This window comes from Nomascus leucogenys, chromosome 14 (genome assembly GCF_006542625.1).
Source record: "Nomascus leucogenys isolate Asia chromosome 14, Asia_NLE_v1, whole genome shotgun sequence".
In the NCBI taxonomy this organism is placed as follows: Eukaryota; Metazoa; Chordata; class Mammalia; order Primates; family Hylobatidae; genus Nomascus; species Nomascus leucogenys.
Window position 1 is genome coordinate 78,466,707 of NC_044394.1, and position 19,237 is coordinate 78,485,943.

A 19,237-nucleotide genomic window follows, 5' to 3' on the forward strand; every position below is an offset into this window, starting at 1 on the left:
AAATGAGATACCAGGTAGAGCTAGTGCTCACCAAGTGGAAGCTAAGATGATGAAGCCCTTGATTCTCAAGTTCTGCGACTCCATGATGGAGATCCGTGAGGGCTACCGGACGGAGAGTATCAGCTAAAAGAAAGCAATCACGGAGTTCTTCCCGCCTTCTCTGGAGGATGTATTCCTATGAGCTGCCCTGAATGTTAAAAATAATACACCTGCCCCCAAAGTGCCTAGGACGCCTTTGTGGTCCACCTGCTCATCGTTCACCTGCTTCTGCAAGGGGACCGACCGGTTACCTGCTCAGGAGCAAAGTTGTCCATCACGACGCACCCTCTCCCAGGGATGGGCTCAGCCTGTGCTCTCCCTGTGACAATGTCGAACAGTGCCATCTGTCCCTACCCAGCGTCAGCGTCACGAAGAGGGCCCGGGCTTGGAGCGTGGGAAGTATGCTCCCAGCTCACTTTGGTTTTCCCACCCTGGAGGGGAATCCAGGGTGTCTAACTAGTCTTCTGGCCCCGAGAGGGAGAGGTGGGGATAGGACCTTCCTTTAGTCCCCTCCCTAGTGGAACGAAGGATTCTTTATGGTCATCTGTGGGGTTCATTTCGTAAAGAAGCATCTGCAGAGTAAGAAGGAAAAAAGTCCACCGTGCAAATATATCCCAGGCACATGCCTCCTAAGAAGCGGCCCCGTCCTCCCTCCGCCGCCCCCGGCACCTCCTCGGGCTTCGCCAGCCTCCCGCTCCTAGGAGCAGGCAGAGATCCCGGCGTGGGCAGACCCCTGCCACTGCGCCCAGGCCTCGTCCGAAACTCGCGCCCGAGAGCCCACGCCGGAGGCGACGCTCCCGATAACCACTGTGCTCCCAAGACCCGGAGGGCAGGAAGAAAGATCCCTGGCAAACAAAGGGTACGGGCCGGGACCGCCGCAGCCCTGGGCGGGGGCACGGCAACCGCGAGGCCTGGGGCCGCCCGCCCCCGCGCCCCACGCCGGGTGCCAGCGAGCCGAGGCGTGCTTCTCCTTATATGGTCAAATGACACGGCGGGGGTTCTCGAGGGCGGGAGCCGCGCAGCGCTCCATTCGGCCGGCAGAGGAGCAGCAGCCACTAGCCGCCCGCGCCCGCCCGCCCCGTCCGGGAGTCCCCGGCCCGCTGCGGCGCCGTAAGTACCTTCAACCCCCTGCGGCCCGGAGGGAGGCCGAGGGGCTTAAGCCACCAGAGCTCGGAAGAGGGGGCCGAATCCGGTGCGAGACCCAGGGAGAGGGGAGCAGAGTCGGAGTTGGGGAGACTGGTGAGAGGAGAGCAGAGCTGTGGGTCGGGGAAGACCACTGGGAGAGGGGAGCCGAACCGTGCGCGGAGAAGCCGGGAGAAAGGAGTTGAGCTGTGGGGTAGACCCGGGAGAGGGGAGCCGATCCCTGGGGGTTGGGGGTGGGGAGACCACGGGGAGAGGGGAGCGGAGCAATGGGAGGGGTCTAGATCCTGGGGGCGCTGGAGCTCAGAGGAGCCCACCAACCCATCCCCAGAGGGAGGACTGCAGCCGGCGTCCTCACCAGGTGGGGCACCGCCATGCGGGCAGGGACCGGGCGAGCCTGGGTAAAGGCTGGCCGCGGGTCCCAGCCGGCGGCTGCGGGGAGGTGACGCTGTCCGCCTGCTTCCAGGCGCGACCCCCAAGCGGGCTGTCCTGGCACGGTGGTCTGCGCGGGGGTGTCCGGGCCATTTCCCTTTAGTAGAAATAAGTGGAGTCTGCAGTGTGACCTCGCTCCTTGACTCGTGTAGACATTTAATAACTGAACCATTCGGTTAAAACAAAAATGACTTATTTTAAATGAAAAAGATTCTAAGTTTTTCTTAAGTCGCACTCGTGATATATCAGCATACCAGAAATTGAGGGAAGAAAATATTGAGTGTTTTTCTGATTTTAAATGAATCAGTCATATTTATTTTCATATCCTCAGTCGGGTTTTAACTGGAAGTAGGCTAATCCGGTTAGCTGAAATGTGTAGCTGGCCTCCAAGCAGCAGTGTACTTAGACATCACTGAACTTAAGGCCCGCACTCCCTTCCACATGTTTTGGAAGGTAATAAATCACAATTTGGGTTTAGAATCAGGAGAACTGTCTTGAAAACACAACTCCCAATATATCTCACATTTTTGGTGCTGACTCTACCAATGAGTGTTTTATAATAATATATTAAAGAAAAGAGGTTTTGCGCTATCCTAAAGATGTTTTAGACAAAACAAAACAAAAAAACCAAAACCATTTGCCGCAAGTCTTAGAAGTCCAGAAATTCCTAGTGTATCAATTAAACTTTAATAAAACCAAACTCAAAGAACATTTCATTGTGCGTTTATGTAAAATTTTTTCAAGTGTTACTGGATTTAGATCACCCCCCAGTTTAGGAGATCATCAATTAATACATAGAATTGTGTTTCCACGGTGTTTATTAGCCTGCCATGGTTTAAAATGCGTTTACACCATCACATGTCGATAAAGGCTAATGATGGGCTTACTACAGACCAGGAACTGTTCTGGGCACATAGGTTCTGTCTCATTTTAGCTCACTGTCTCACAAATAGCCACAGGCAGATGCAGTAGGCTAGAGGATGCGGGGGACTGCATCTAGGCTGCCTAAATTTACATCGGGGTCCCTCAGCCTGTGCAGCCTGGCCAAGTCACTTAATCTCGTGGTGTCTCGGTTTTCTCCACTGGGCAACAGGGACAATGATGTGGTCTTTTTGTCAGGGTTGTTAAAAAGCCTGGACATCATAGACAGTGTATACATATTTGATAGCCTCATTTTTACAGGTAAAGACACTGAAAACAGAGATCAAAGTAACTTTAACTCAGGGTTTCCCAGGCTGTAAATGGTAGCCCTGAGATCTGACCCCAGGCAGCTTAACTGGAGAACCTGAGTTCTAACCACTAAATGCACCACGGGAGGAACATTTGAATACTTATTTTTTTTTTTAACATTTGAATATTTCTATGAGGCCTTATGCTGCATACTTTGACCCAAGATGGCGTGTTAAACCATTTCCAGTACTGAAAGATATTTAAATTGCAGTCAAAAACGCCCAGTAGAATATTGCAAAAAAAAAAAAAAATTGACTACATGTCAGGAGTAGTTTACTCCTGTCCTGTGCCTAGGGCCAGTTACTCAGCCTCTGTGACTCAGGCAGCCTCCTTTGTCAGCACCGGGCCTGAGCTGCTAAGCGGCTCTCTGACTCAGATGCCCTGAGGTACAAAGTTCCTTGAGCTTGGGTGAATGGAAACATTAGACACTGGGTTCTTCTGTGCGGTTTTATTATGAGAATTTGATCAAAGCCACATTTATTAAGTGTCCATCTCAGGTTGCGTTATACTGAGTTCACTTCCTCAAGATGACCATCTGAAACAAAATGCATGTGCTTTCTCTAGTGGCTGAGAACTGTGTCTTCCTGGAGACTAGGCTGGCATTTTGACTTTGGAGTGAGTCAAGTAAATTTCCTCTGTCATCCTAAATTGTAGATTTCAGTTTTAGCTCCTGCAATGGTTACTTTCCTGTGTCAACTTGACTGGGCCATGTGGTGCCCAAACATTCGGTCATATGTTCTGGGTGTGTCTGGGAGGGTGTGTTTGGATGAGATTGACATATGAATGGGTAGACTGAGTAAAGCAGGCTGCTCTCCTTAATGTGAGTGGGCCTTGTCCAAACAGTTGAAGGCCTGAATAGAACAAAAAAACTGAGTAAGAGGGAAATCCCCCTGCCGGACTGCTTGAGCTGGGACATTGGTCCTTTATGCCTTTGGACTCACACTGACACATCGGCTCTTCTTGGGTCTATAGAGTCTGCTCTTTTCAGACTGCAACTTGCACCATCGGCTCTCCTGGGTCTCCAGCCTCCTGACTGCAGGTCTTGAGACTTTTTCACCTTCGTAATTGTGTGAGCTAAATCATTGCAATAAATCTCTCTATGTACATCTCTTGTTGGTTCTATCTCTCTAGAAAACCCTGACTACTACAGCTCTCTGGTCACATCTACTTAAAAAGTCTCCCCACCAGCTGTCATTCTCCCTTTTTTTAAGATTTGATCACTACTTTGCTCCTGGGAGTCTTGGCTTTCCTCTTGCTGTAAAACATGCTCTCTGCATGGGGATGTCACACGGGGTCTGCAGCAGCATCTGGTCTCCCGGGTCCATCCCAGTGCTCGTGGGTGGTGTCTCGCCTGGTGTGAACTTAGACTTCACACTCATCCTCAGCCTTCGTGACCCACGCCTTTACTACCCTGATTCTGTCTGCGGCTTCAAGATCCTCTAGGCATACAGTCCTGAGTGAGATGAGGGATGTCTGTGGCAGAAGCAGCTGCCCTGTTTTCATGGGTGAACAGAAGTAATGCCAGAATGTCCTTGCAGTATGTAAATATGGAGCTTGACAGTCAACAAGGAAATAGACCTGTCTGTTTGGGTTAATACAACTTTTGGAGCCAGTAAGAAGCAGGCAGTCAATGAAAGAAGCAGAAGAAAGTGTGCAAGTCTCTTGGGACGGAGTCCTGTTGCAGTGTGTCAGAGAAACCCCACAGAGCGGCAGGACTGCACTGAGGAGGTTGCCAGTCATTCATGGAAGCTGCTGGATGCCAAGGGAAAGGCCAGCATGGGGGTGGGGGACATAGGCACCTCAGATAGCTGGGAGAGTGAACAGTGAGCCGCACTTGGGAGGTGAGAGGAGACCTCTGCCATGAACAAGAGTGGGTGGTTTTCGTTTTGTAGGTGTAGAAGTGTTCGTAACTCACTCGGGGAAGGCATAGTAGAGCTATAGCATGCAGTATGGAGTCTCCCTTGGTCCCTACACTGGTGTGATTCACGGACCCGAGGCCACCCGCCATTCTAGCCTGTGCAGCCATGGTTGTCCTGCATGGCTGCAACTGACGTGTTTTGAGATTAAATGACAAGATGGGATCTTAAAGGTGATTTAAATTATTTGGAGCTAGAACTAGACTGGAACTCCTTCATAGACTGTGTGTCTTATCTCAGCTTTCCAGTGCCTCATGTAGCACATGGAAAGCAGTGGCTACTCAACGCATTCTTGTTGGCTGGGTTCAAAAGGCTGAACGACATCAAAACAAGTGTAACTCTTCTTGTAGTCATGGACTTCAGATCAGAAATTTGATATTTATTGTTTTCCCATTTTTTTTTTAGTATTCAGTATTCAAAAGATAATTCAGAAGACAGCAGTTTACCTTATTCAAACATTGCCTCACACAGAACCACCAGAGATGAATGAAGATGTTTATATTTTTTAAGTTGGAAGTTACCAGTTTATGTAAACTATAATACACCTCTGACACCTGCCTGTACATGCATGTAGTAAAGGCTCATTAAATTAATCCATAAATATATTATACAGTGCTAAGCATAGTCAATTTTATACCTTACAAACTAAGATTGTTTAAAATCCAACAATTTAAAAATAGATTTCAAGCGGATGCTAGATACATTTTTTCCTTTCTTTCTTTTTTCTCTCTTTCTTTCCTTCTTTCTTTCCTTCTTTTCTTTTTTTTTTTTCCAGGGTCTCACTCTGTTGCTCAGGCTGGAGTGCAGTAGCTTTTCACAGGTGCCATCATAGCTCACTGTAGCCTCAAACCCCTGGGCTCAAGCAGTCCTCCTGCCTCAGCCTCCCAGGTAGCTAGGACTGCAGGCACACACCACCATATCCAATTGATACAATTTTTTTTTTTTTTTTTTTTTTTTTTTAGAGTCCGGGTCTTACACTGTGGTCTAGGCTGGAGTATAGTGGCAGCACTACAGCTCACTGCAGCCTCGAACTCCTGGGCTCAAGAGATCCTCTCTCTTTAGGAACTCCAAGCCTTGATCCATTATTCTAGTTTATAAAACAGCAACTTTCCTTGACATGATGGCCCTCTCCATTTCATCAGAATTTCTATTTAAAACAAACCGTTTAGCTAGACAAATGAAGAGGTTGGGGGTGAGTGGTTTTTGTGTGTAGATACTCCCATCCGTTGGAAAACAAAATGGTGCAGGGTATTCTCTGAGCACATTTCCAGGTGTGAGAGTCCCGTGCCTTTGAGTGGAGGATCTTTGATTATAGGCACCACATGTCTGTAGAACATCAGGGCCTTCTGCTGACACCTGGAGCCCGTGTTGAGGATCTGGGCATTCTTCCCAAAGTGGGCACGACTCCCAGCTGGCTTTTCGCTTCTTGACCTGGCCAGGCTGCATCCTGGACTGTGCAGCTGTGTGTTCACATGGGACTGGAGTCCAAACACAATAAGAATAGTTCCATCCGCTGCAGAAGCAGCAGCTTATCTGGAAGGAGGGACGAGGGCAGCGATGGAAGCTCGTGATGTCATGTGCCAAACCACATTACATGTTGGGTTTGCTATGCAGAGTGGATTGTTCACATAATATGTTTCTAATTTTTCATGCTTGATTTTTGCCTGTATGTTTGTACTCTGACATGTTTATATTCATCCACCCGTCCATTCATTTGTTCATCCATTCCACAAGTGTTCAAAAAGCCCCTGGTCCTGTGTGTGTTCCCTGCTGGTGAGGTCTCAGCGACAGGTAGTGGGCACCCTTCCCAATGCTTACGGTTGGTAGAGGACAGGGCAATTGCATGAAAACATTGCACTTTTATAATATATTTTTTAAAAGAGCCCACATAGACCAGTTTTCCTAATTAGCTCTGGAAAGCTCTGGTTGATTATTGATAAGCAATTGAATGTCCCATGCGGATCCCTGGTGGCATCTAAAGATCCAGGGACTGACTTACCGAAGCTGCTTTTGCATGTGTTGAAGGGCTGCATGCAGGAAGGACTTGGGAACATTCACAGATTTCTCCTTAGGAAATGACTATGTTAGAGGAGGCTTCTGCAGCAGGGTTGATAGGGAGAAGCACTTGGGGTTTCAAAGGGGGAGGAGAAAATGGGCCCATTGGGGTCAGATCGAAGTAGGTAGTCAATAAAAGGTCATTAAAAAGGATGCTTAAATAGACTTCTTTTGCTAATCTGACCTCTTCAGGCTTTACCTGTAGGGATCTGCCAGGCTTCTGGACCTCCAAAGCCTGAGCCAGCAAGCCAAGGGAGGCTGTCTGTCATGGCAGCCCCTCCTTTGATTGAAATCTTTCTGGTTAAAAAAAAAAAAAAAAAAAATTAGCTGGGTGTGGTGACGTATGCCTGTAATACCAGCTACTTGGGAGGCTGAGACAGGAGAATCACTTGAACCTGGGAGGTGGAGGTTGAAGTGAGCCAAGATCGGGCCACTGCACTCCAGCCTCGGTGATACAGTGACACTGTCTCAAGAAAACAAAAATGAGCTTCCTGGCATGCAGGGTCCTTGCCTCTCTTCTGCCTCATTTCATTTACCCTCCTCCTTCCTTTCTTTGTCCTGTCACCACCCCTCTCCCCTTCTCTTTACTCTTTCTGTTTCCTTTTCCTTTTATGTTCCTCCAGCTTTGACACTTTCCCCACTCGTACTTTGTTTTACAGTTTTTGAATCTGAAAATTTGAAAATAGATCACATTGATACACTTGTGAACTTTTAAAATTAGTATGAATTGTGAGTAGTAGCTGTGCATTGTTGCTCCCTGGCCCTCTGAACCTTTATTCTTACATCCTTTTTATTTCTTTTTTTTTTTTTTTTCCTTTGGAGACATGGTCTGTGTCGCCATGAGGCTGTTTCCTTGAGGCTGGAGAGCAGTGGTGCTATCATGGCTCACTGCAGCCTCGACCTCCTGGGCTCAGGGGATCCTTCCACCTCAGCCTCCTGAGTAGTGGGGACCACAAATGCATGCCACCACACCCGGCAAATTTTTTGTGTTTTTTGTAGAGATCGGGTCTCTCCATGTTGCCCAGGCTGGTCTTGAACTACTGAGCTCAAATGATACACCTGCCTCGGTCTCCCAAAGTACAGAGACTACAGGCATGAGCCCCTGTACCCGACCTATTCTTACATCTGAGTCAAGGCTGGGCTAGTAAGAGACTCAAAGATCAAAGCCTTCCCTGGGCCTTCCCCAGACCTCCGAGCTGCACCTGGCACCTGCCTCACCCATTGCAGTTCTCTTGGCCTGGAGTCAAGCCTGTATCCTAAGATCCAGCTTTTTCAAATACCCTATTCAGGGCCTAAGGGGTAATGACATCACAGAATGATTTAGCTTGGTGAGGAGTAAGAACTCCAGGAAACTGTGATTTGAAATTTGATTCAATGAAATAACAAGGAGGGGTCGTGCCTTATGTTTGGGCATCTCCCTGCAAGCGGTTGCCTGATGCTTTCAGCATTCCTGTGTAGCAGCTAAGGGGCAGGAATTATTGATAACCTGTCAGGAGGGATGTGGAGTTCAGAAAGAGTAAATGGATTGTACACATTTAGGTTAATAAGTCCTTGTAGAACCAAGATTTCCTACTTTTACTTGAAGAAATCATTCAGAAATGGACTCTTGATACCCTGATACATTTTTTAGCAGTCATTGCCCCCTGTCTTGCATAGTAAAGGCAGGCTTCCATGCAGTAAACTTTCACTGGGCTGTCCGTCTCCCCACTGCCTGCGAGGTACATCCAAGTCCATGAACAAGGCACCCAGGCCCTCATTGCCTTGGCTGTTGACTGGGTCTTCCATCTTCCTGGGTTCTCTGCCTACCCTACTCTGTCTCTCATTTCTCTGGCTTTGCCTACTCCACCCCTTGACCTGACCTGCCATATCACCTGGCTGACCTGTTCCTAGCACAGATAGCATCTCCTCTGGGATGCCTGCCTGCTCTCTCAGGGGCTCCTCCTCTGCATGCCCATCATACCTGTGCACCTCCAGCACGCACTGAGTATAGGGCTTGGTAGTCTGTTTGGTATATATCTATTTTCCTCACTAGACGACACGTTCCTTGACGGGAGGGGCCTGCATTTTATTCATCTTTGTATCTTCTGCACTTTTCATGACTTTAGACACATAGTTCCAGCTCAACCAATGTTTATTCAGTGAATGAATGAGCAATCAGGTATTTATGGGATTTAAAAAATGCAAGTGGCTCACGCCTGTAATCCTAGCACTTTAGGAGGCCAAGGCAGGAGGTTTGAGACCAGGAGGTTTGAGGTCAGGAGTTTGAGACCAGTCTGGCCAACATGGTGAAACTCTGTCTCTACTACTAAAATACACACACACACACACACACACACACACACACACACATTAGCTGGGTGTGGTGGCGCGTGCCCATAATCCCAGCAACCCGGGAGGCTGAGGCAGGAGAATCACTGAAACCTGGGAGGTGGAGGCTGCAGTGAGCTGAGATCATGCCACTGCACTCCAGCCTGGGTGACACAGCAGGACTCTGTCTAAAAAAAAAAAAAAAAAAAATGCAAGTTATAGGAGATTTCTAACATAGGACAATAGATATACTTTTAAACACGTTGTAATAGAAGGGAAGCTCTGAGCTTGCTTATTAGCTCATGGACTGTTTATTCTGACGCTCAGGGCTTGTGCAGTATGTAACTGTGTGGAATTCCTTCAGGGGCCTGCTTTCACACAGTGCATCCTGCTGTGCTCCTAGGTAGCAGCAGGTGTTCATTTTATGCTCTGCCCTGTTGGTTATGCTCATTTTATGCTCTGCCCTAAGTAGAAATGCTCTCTGCTCATTGTAGAACTCTAGTGACCTCTTAGAAGATGAGGAACAAGGTAGAAGAGGGATCCACCACTCTCAGAAAGAATTCTGTAGAATTAGGAGCTGAACCACAGGGCCAAGTGCCTCCTCCCAGGTGGACCCACTGAGCAGATAGCAGCTGCTACTGTTCCTGCTGGGAGCTGGTATCACTGATGATGATATTCATCATATCACTGATGATGACATTCGTCATGATGACATCCATAACCTCAGTCGTACTTTGAGCAAATGTGGAGCCTTACTTATTTTCAGAGTTTTTTCTCTTAGATTTTTTTTCTTTTTTTAGACGGAGTCTCGCTCTGTCGCCCAGGCTGGAGTGCAGTGGCACGATCTCAGCTCACTGCAAGCTCTACCTCCGGGTTCATGCCATTTTCCTGCCCCAGCCTCCCAAGTAGCTGGTACTACAGGCGCCCGTCACCACGCCCGGCTAATGTTTTTTTTTTTTTTTTTTTTTTGTATTTTTAGTAGAGACGGGGTTTCACCGTGTTAGCCAGGATGGTCTCAATCTCCTGACCTCGTGATTCACCCGCATCAGCCTCCCAAAGTGCTGGGATTACAGGCGTGAGCCACTGCACCTGGCCAGATTTTTTTTGTTTTTGTTTTTTTCTGTCTTAGTCCTGTAGAATCAGAGGAAGTGGAAAACACGCATCAGGTATATGAGCACCATGATCATGATTATTACCTCAGAGGAAAACAGGTGTACCCCTTTCACCAGCTGCCAACATAAATGGAGCTCTGCAGACATTAACAGAGGCTGTAGACTGTCTCCCTTCCCTAGCAGGGCTGGTGCTTGTCCTGACCCACACAGATGGCCTTGCAAGTTAGATTGGGAGTTCATTTTCTGTAAGTCAGATGGCTATTTGAGAAAGCTCAGTGGACCCTCTTTTTCATAAATATGCCTGGGCTTCAGTTTTTCCATCCATAGAATGAGGAAGTTGTCATAGATAATCTGGGGATTTGTTTCCAGGTTTTACAATTCCACGATTTATAGTTCTCTGTCCTTTCTTGGTTCTTATTTCAAATTCCCAAATTATTATTCTTATGTTTGTGGGCACAGAATGGGCAGTGAGCCTCTTGTCCCACAGCTAAATCGCACCCTTTATCGGAAAAATATATATGTTGGAAAAACAGCTCTCAATTGTGATGAAATAAATGACAGCCACTTTCAAGGCCAATAACTGAACAATTACAGGAAAGCATTGAATCTTGTGCCAGCATGGCTGCTCCAACCCGAGATGGCTGCGTTACAAAGGATATTTATACGTTGGGTTTCAGAATAATAATTCAAGTGCTCAAGAGCCTCATCTTGTGATGTTATCACAAGAATGTCCAGACAATGTTTTCTTTAACTCCAGGAAGAGTGATTTAGAAGGACAGATCTTGCCACATGTGTCCAGCTGCATATTTATTGCCCTTGGAAGAGAATTATTCTGTAAACACAGAAATATCCAAGAATGAACTCTTGAAAGATGATCTTTTCCTTGCTTACAGTTGTCAGGACTGTGTATATGCAATAGTACAAAATTACTGTAATCATAAACCAGGCGGCAATATTTTATTTGCATCAGAAGGTCTGATTCTGGGATTTCACTCTCCTGTCTTTTGAAGACTTCAAATTGAACCAAGTTTTCTTAGAGCCTGTGAACCCTTGCTCAGAGTTACATAGCCAACCACTGTACCTATTTTTTTTTTTTTTTTTTTTTTGAGACGGAGTTTCGCTCTGTCACCCAGGCTGGAGTGCAGTGGTGCCATCTCAGCTCACTGCAACCTCCATTTCCTGGGTTCAAATGATTCTCCTGCCTTAGCCTCCCAAGTAGCTGGGATTACAGGCATGTGCCAACACGCCCGGCTAATTTTTTTTGTGTGTGTGTATTTTTAGTAGAGACAGGGTTTCACCATGTTGGCCAGACTGGTCCCCAGCTCCCGACCTCAGGTGATCCACCTGTCTTGGCCTCTCAAAGTGCTGGGATTACAGGCATGAGTGATTGCACCCAGCCCAGTGTACCTGTTTAACAACAGAGAAAACTTTCCACTTTTAGCAAATGGAATATTGCCATTTATTCCTGAAGAAAATTGTCTGTGTTTTTAATGCCCTATGGCCGTTTCTCCACACCAGCTATTCCTGCGGTAGGCTTTTTCCCTCCAGGATCATTCTAACATGATTTTATAGGAATGGTCATAAGAGGAGGGCCTGTCACTTGCTGCTTATGCACACCGCGTATTCATCCTAGAAAAATGCAGTGTGCCGAGCATGGAGATGCCTTTTTTTAAACTTTTATTTTAGGTTTGGGGTACATGTGCAGGTTTGTTATATAGGTGAACTGTTGTCATAGGGGTTTGTTGTACATATTATTTCATCACCCAGGTATTAAGCCTAGTACCCAAGTGTTATCTTTTCTGCTCCTCTCTCTCCTCCCATCCTCCCTCCCCGCTCAAGTAGACCCCAGTGTCTGTTGTTCACCTCTTTGTGTTCATGTGTTCCCTCATTTAGCCCTCACTTACAAGTGAGAACATGCAGTATTTGGCTTTCTGTTCCTGCATTAGTTTGCTAAGGATAATGGCCTCCAGCTCCATCCATGTTCCCACAAAAGACATGATCTCATTCTTTTTTTGTGGCTGCATAGTATTTCATGATGTATATGTACCACATTTTCTTTATCCAATCTGTCATCGTTGGGCATTTAGGTTGATTCCATGTTGTCGGTATTGTGAAGAGTGCTGCAATGAACATTCACGTACATGTGTCTTTATGGTAGAATGATTTGTATTCCTCTGGGTGTATTCCCAGTAATGGGATTGCTGGGTCAAATGGTAGTTCTGTTTTTAGCTCTTGGAGGAATCACTATACTGCTTTCCACAATGGTTGAACTAATTTACACTCCCACCCACAGTGTATAAATGTTCCCTTTTCTCTGCAACCTCGCCAGTGTCCTGTTCCTGTTGGAAGGGCATGAGGTGTTGCCCAGGGAGCCACTGACTGCAGCCACTGCATTTCTGACTATTTGATATCGTTGTTTTGGGAAGTGAGTCTTTCCTTTTATCTTGCTTGCTCTCAGGGTACCTGGGCAGCTGCAAGATGATCTTACCCGCAGGGAGCAATGATTCATCCTCAGGGACTTTGGCAGTTTTTCTTGTGCAAGGTCAGCTTGCACTCTCAGTGCAATACTGAGGTCAAGGGTAATAGTGCCCTCGTTGCATCTAATCTCAGGTTTCCCAGGTCAGATCTCCCTCCCTTTTGCCACTGTGATTTCTTCCTATTCAAATCATGAATCATAAAAAGGAGCTCATGGAAAATCTTTTTATAGAAATGGACATATTATTTCTATGCCTGCCTTTCTATTTTGGAGGCAGGGAGAAGGGGAAAATGCAAGGCCGGGTCACAGCTGGACAGGATGGGGGCTCTGGTGCCAGCCCTTACCTGCATTTAAAACTGAGATAGCTTTTTCTGACACAGTAAAAAATAATTCGTGCTTTTCAAGAAGTGGAATGTGACCAGGCGTGGTGGCTCACGCCTGTAATCTCAGCAGTTTGGGAGGCCGAGGCAGGCAGATCACCCGAGGTCAGGAGTTTATCACAAGAATGTCCAGACAATGTTTTCTTTAACTCCAGGAAGAGTGATTTAGAAGGACAGATCTTGCCACATGTGTCCAGCTGCATATTTGTTGCTCTTGGAAGAGAATTATTCTGTAAACACAGAAATATCCAAGAATGAATTCTTGAAAGATGATCTTTTCCTTGCTTACAGTTGTCAGGACTGTGTGTATGCAATAGTACAAAATTACTGTAATCATAAACCAGGCGGCAATATTTTATTTGCATCAGAAGGTCTGATTCTGGAATTTCACTCTCCTATCTTTTGAAGACTGCAAATTGAACCAAGTTTTCTTGCCACATGTGTGCCAGCATGGCTGGAACAGAAAGTTCTAGCCAACATGGTAAAACCCTGTCTCTACTAAAAATATAAAAATTAGCTGGGCGTAGTGGCAGGTGCCTGTAATCTCGGTTACTCGGGAGGCTGAGGCAGGAGAATCGCTTGAACCTGGGAGGTGGAGGTTGCAATGAGCCGAGATCGCACCACTGCCCTCCAGCCTGGTCAAAAGAATAAGACTGTCTCCAAAAAAAAAAAAAAAAAAAAGTGGAATGCATTCAAACACAAGACTGCCCTAGCTAATGAAAAAAAAAAAGAAGGTGTTATCATTGAAAATTATGACCGATTAAAGGGTGAGTTTTAATTATTCATCCAGAGGAATTAGCCACCTTTCAGCTAAAGATGACAGACAGTGGGAAAGTTAATGCCTTTGCGTGCACCCCTTTCAGAGAGTGCTTAATGGGACCTGGATTTTCTCTTCTTTTTGATAGGTTGCTGAAAAGCCAGGAGTCAAAATGACCGAGCGCTTTGACTGCCACCATTGCAACGAATCTCTCTTTGGCAAGAAGTACATCCTGCGGGAGGAGAGCCCCTACTGCGTGGTGTGCTTTGAGACCCTCTTCGCCAACACCTGCGAGGAGTGTGGGAAGCCCATCGGCTGTGACTGCAAGGTACCTGCTGCGGGCCTCTGCGGGTCCCCGGCGCTCCCCTAGGAAACACGGGTTTCTCTGTGGTTTGTGCTGAAGCCCTGATCCACCACTGAAGTCTGTCTCTTGAGCCCCCTCTGAGGGGTGTGGACCCTGCATGTAGCCTTTTGGAAGCTTCTTCCCTCTAGTGAATGTGATCTCTGCCCACAAGCACTGGGTGAGGGCCTTGCCAGGACTTTTGTGCTTAGTGTCTCTAAGTACATTTTCTGTATTCTAGCAATTAGTGCCCTTATCTAACTACCTAGCTGCCTACCAATACTGGAACTTTCTTAAGGGCGGTGCTCTCTTCCTCTTGTCTGTTTGCCCCGTGGTGAGTAATGTGGAGCAGGTGCTGTGCTCAGTCAATATTTGATGAATGAATGTGTACATGAGAAAACCAGAGTTGGTTCCTGGATAAATGGGCACATAAAAGCACAAAGTCCTTGGAAGATTGTGGGCTCTTTTCCTTTAAAGAGAGAAGGACAGGATTTGTATTGTTTCCTTTCAATGGGGAAATGTGTTCACGGCTCTCCTGGTATGGCACAGCATGGTTCAGCAGAGACCACTGGTCACTTGTACCGACTGCCCCATGGTTGAGGGTGGTGAACCCTGACCTGCACCTCTCAGCAGACCCTTGTTCCAACCTGGATTGCTGAAGGACACCCTGGGGGACCCATCCATAGCTCTGAGCTCTCTGATACCTTCACCCGCAAACGGCTTCTAAAACACCCCAGTGAAACCCCTCATGTGGCTGTCATCCTGAGTGCCATGAAACTGGCTACGAAACGGGGTTCCTTTGGCATCTCTAAAGGGATTCCCAACTGAATGGGCACCAAGTCAGTTCATGGCATTTTACTATCTCTTTTCTGCTCTCGTTGCTTTGTGCTCTGTAGGGATTTTTGCCGCTCTCCTCCCTGGTTGTTAATATCAGCACGTTGCCACTGACTAATTGACTTAGGCCATGCCTGCAGTTGGATCATTCTAGCACATCCAACATGTGTTCCTTCTATTTCTCTCTCTGATCACATCATTCTTAGGACAGACAGGAATCAGAAGGCTGCGCCATCACTTTCTGTTCCCAGGGATTTAGTAACAGTTGAGGGATGGTTTCCATCTTGTAGCAAAAGAGACCTCTGCCCTGAGCAGAGACAAAAGAGGTACAGCACCAGCCCCCAAAACTAATGCTGCAGCCCTGTGTCTTTTGGCTTCAGGGCAGATGCTGTGCTGAATGTAAAAGAAACGAAACTCAACAGTGGTATTGTGCCAAACCTTCGAAATACCATAAGCAAAAATAGCTGATCTGGCTACTCTAAAAGTTGTGTATCTTCCTGTATCCCGTCTTGCCTGCTGCATGTCTCACTGTACCTGACAACCTTTCTCAGTCCCTTTTCATGTATTTAACAGGCCAAGCATGAGAGCTCAGCCACCAGACTGCCCAGTTCCAGCCCAGGCTCTGTGTCTCACTTGCTGTGTGGCCTTGGGTCAGTTACTTGACCCTTCCGTGCACATCTTCGCATCTATAAAATGGGTAGAACCAGTCCAGGGGCATAGGCTCAAAGCCTATAATCCCAGCACTTTGGGAGGCCAAGGCAGGTGAATCACTTGAGGCTGGGAGTTCGAGACCAGCCTGGCCAACGTGGCGAAACCCTGTCTCTACTGAAAATACAAAAATTAGCTGGGCATGGTGGTGCATATCTGTAATCCCAGCTACTTGGGAGGCTGAGGCACGAGAATCACTTGAACCAGGGAGGCAGAGGTTACAGTGAGCCGAGATCATGCCACTTCACTCCAGCCTGGGACACAGAGTAAGACTCTGTCTCAAAAAAAAAAAAAAAAAATTGGGGAGAACCAGGGGTCTGCTTCATAGGGTGGTTCTAATATGTAGATACAAGCCCTCGCACTCGTACTCTTCTAGCAGCTGACAGGGTAAGCTCCAGACTGCCACCTTTCTGCTGACTACTTCCTTATTCTTTTTGTGACATGTCCCTTCCACACACCTTTCAGAAGCTTCACCCTCTCTCTTTGTTGCTTTTCATTTTGGAAACATCAATAAAAATGTCCAGTTTGAGGAAGAACTAGATAGCCCGAGAAAAATACAATTATAAAAGCTTTACCTGGAAAAGAAATACTTACATAGGTGAGAGTTTCAGGTATCATCTGGTAAAAGATAAGTCTCACTTTCAAGGACAGATTTTGGATATTTGGGACTAATCATCCCTGACCAGTGGCTGAAATAAAAACAAAACAAAAATCAGTTGCTGTTTCTCCAGTGATTTAGTGGAAAGACCCTTAAAAGCAGTCATCCTTCCACGCATGTTTTATGAGCAAATAAACAAGAGTCTCCCAAATGGAGCCAAAATCATCAAGGCTGCTGTCAAGCCAGGAGTGAATTGTGCTGAACTTTTCAACCCAGATTAATGTTTTGAGATACGTGGGGTTACACTGTATGATTTTCTACATTTTGGAATAAAAAGAGACATTGAGTTGAAGCGAGACCTTGGCATTGGGGGCTTTTGATGCTTTAGGCGTGCTTTTCTTGACTTTCAAAAATAATCAGGTAGTTGGGTTTGTAGTGGAAGCAATGATAGAAAAAAATGTTTCTATTTTTTTCTGGAAGTAAAGCCCACAATCCTGGCAGGCGGGGAGATACCTGATAGAGGAACTGTGCTCTTAGGTCTGGTGGCCAATCTCTTCTCTTAAAATAGCACAGCCACCACAGGCCTCAGCTACTTCCCTCTAAAGGACGTGTTCATGTGTGCGAATTTTAAATGTTGGCATGCCTATGGGAATTAGGCTAATTTTGAGAGTCCTGACCTACTTAAATGAGACAGGCAAGATTTCAGAGCCTGTTCTATAGTTTGAACATCCTCTCTATGTAGCCACTGAATTGTAATCTTTATTAAGGTACTCTGGGAAAATGCTGTGATCTCAAAGGGTAAAGATTATTCATTTGTATGGCCAGTGTAATAGTGGAGAATAGGCAATGCTAATACAGTTTTATGATCCTCTGACATTACATCCTTCATGAACGTTTTCTTGGATACCTGTTAGTATTAACAAAATATTTTCGTAGACTGATTACAGAGTTTTTGGGGGATCTACCTGCGTTCTGGGCTTCAAAAATTCAACAAACTAAAGAAAAAATAGGGCTAGGCACAGTGGCCTATGCTTGTAATTCCAGCACTTTGGGAGGCCGAGGCAGGTGGATCACTTGAGGCCAGGAGCTGGAGACCAGCCTGGCCAACATGGTGAAACCCCATCTCTACTAAAAATACAAAAATAAGCTGGGTGTGGTGGCGTGCACCTGTAATCCCAGCTACTTGGGAGGCTGAGGCAGGAGAATCGTTTGAACCTGGAAGATGGAGGTTGCAGTGAGCCGAGATCGCGCCACTGTACTCCAGTCTGGGTGACGGAGGGAGACTCCATCTTAAAAAAATAAAAATAAAAAATAGGCTGGCCAATAACTCCAGAGATGGCTGCTAATACTGTGCATTTAACAAATTGGTGATTTTAAGCCCTGGGCGACACACCTAACACAGACTTTGAATGTTCCCTGGGTCTGCAAGCAATGCCATGAAATTGGATGGGCCACCACACCCACTCATGTGCTTAGGGGGTGTTACAAAGAGAAAAAATAATAATAAACAGAACAAAAGATCTGCAGATTAGAAACTAGCATTCAGGGTTTAGTTTCCAGTAGTAGTCATTGAAACCACTGTGTATCACCTGATGACTTGTTCCAGGCACTTGTAAATGCATGATCTAAATTCCTCCTAACACCCTATAGGTAGGAACTTTTTTCATTCCATTTTATGGAGTAGCGCTGAGGACTAGAGAGGATGAGGATCTTGCCCAGTGTTAACGGGATTAGGAAGTATCTGAGGTACAATTTGAGCCCAGACCCAGAGGGTCCTCATCTAGCATGCTATGCCATCTGCCACCTGCAGCCTCGGGCAGGACCCTGTCTATGCGACTTTCGGGCCAGATATGGTCAGTCCTTACGAGTAAGAGATGGTGACCACCTGGCCTCAATCAAGTGACCTTCAGTCAAAGGCCCCTACTCTTCTCATGGGCTCCTTTAGATGGTGATGATTACATTGAAGAATTGAGGCTCAAGTTGTTTCACAAACTCTCTTTCCAGTTTTTGTAGTAATTAAATAGGAAACATTGAAGTGATGATCAAATTGGCACAAGTTTAACCCATCGTGCTGTAAAAGTCTCAGCTAATGTTTGGTAATGGACAGAAATGTTCAGTGATATTTTGGCAGAAAGCAACCTGGCAGGGCTCTGAAATAGGAGACGAAGGTTTTTACACATACGGGTTAAATCTAGATGCCCCTGGTATATTTTGGAAGGTTTCTGACCAAGCCTAGTGAAAGGTGTAGGTCAGGTTTGAAAAACCCAGCCTTCTGTCCTCAGTGTGACACAGGCCTCGCCTGCTGGTCTTTCTGGACACTTTTCTGGGAAGAGCGCCTACTCCAGTCACATTCTCAGGGTCCAGCCTGCCAACCTGGTGCTTTTTTATTTGTTGGGGTGGTTTTTAAGTTCTCAATGAGCAAATTACCTTTTTGGATCTTCTTCCGTGTAGAATTTGTCCACAGAGTTTGTAACGAGCACTGAAAACGTGTATTTATTTGGATTTCCTCCTACAAGAGAAAAATCTGTTTGTGAAGGGAATTTAATCAAGGAGGGTCCTAGGATCAGGAGCAAAGCTGTCTGGTTGGATTCCATGAGAAGGGCCTGTCAGTGCATGAAACCAAAAGTTCAGCCACAAGACATAGCAACAGAGGTGCACAGCGCTCAGCAGTGACCTTGCATGCACCGAGGCTGGACCCCGGATCCAAATCTCCCTGGCTCCACCTTCGACGAGCTGCATGAAGGGGACAAGTCCTGCCACCTATAAGCCTCTGTGTCCATGTCTATAAACTGGGGTTCCTAGCTCACGGGACTGTAGGGGTAATTGAGTGAGTTAACGTCTAGGGAGCACCTGTGACATGCCAACGCAGTACTGTCATTTCTGCTGTTGTCCATTTCTCTGCATCATTTTTTG

The 19,237-nt window shown here is 46.5% G+C and overlaps 1 protein-coding gene across 4 annotated transcripts in view; it reads left to right on the plus strand.

The window, feature by feature from the left end:
• The first annotated feature begins 453 nt into the window (after window positions 1–453).
• FHL2 (four and a half LIM domains 2) overlaps window positions 454–19,237 on the plus strand; it is a 39,683-nt gene continuing 20,899 nt past the window's right edge. Inside the window, exons 1-2 of one of the 4 annotated variants that reach the window (XM_012495730.2) lie at window positions 454–898; window positions 13,993–14,172. In XM_012495730.2, coding sequence (XP_012351184.1) covers window positions 662–898; window positions 13,993–14,172 — 417 coding nt within the window. In that variant the 5' untranslated portion in view covers window positions 454–661. Of the gene's footprint in view, window positions 899–1,000; window positions 1,279–3,143; window positions 3,457–13,992; window positions 14,173–19,237 lie in introns of those variants that run through there. The other 3 variants (XM_004090461.3, XM_003277426.4, XM_012495731.2) reach the window with 3 other exon arrangements.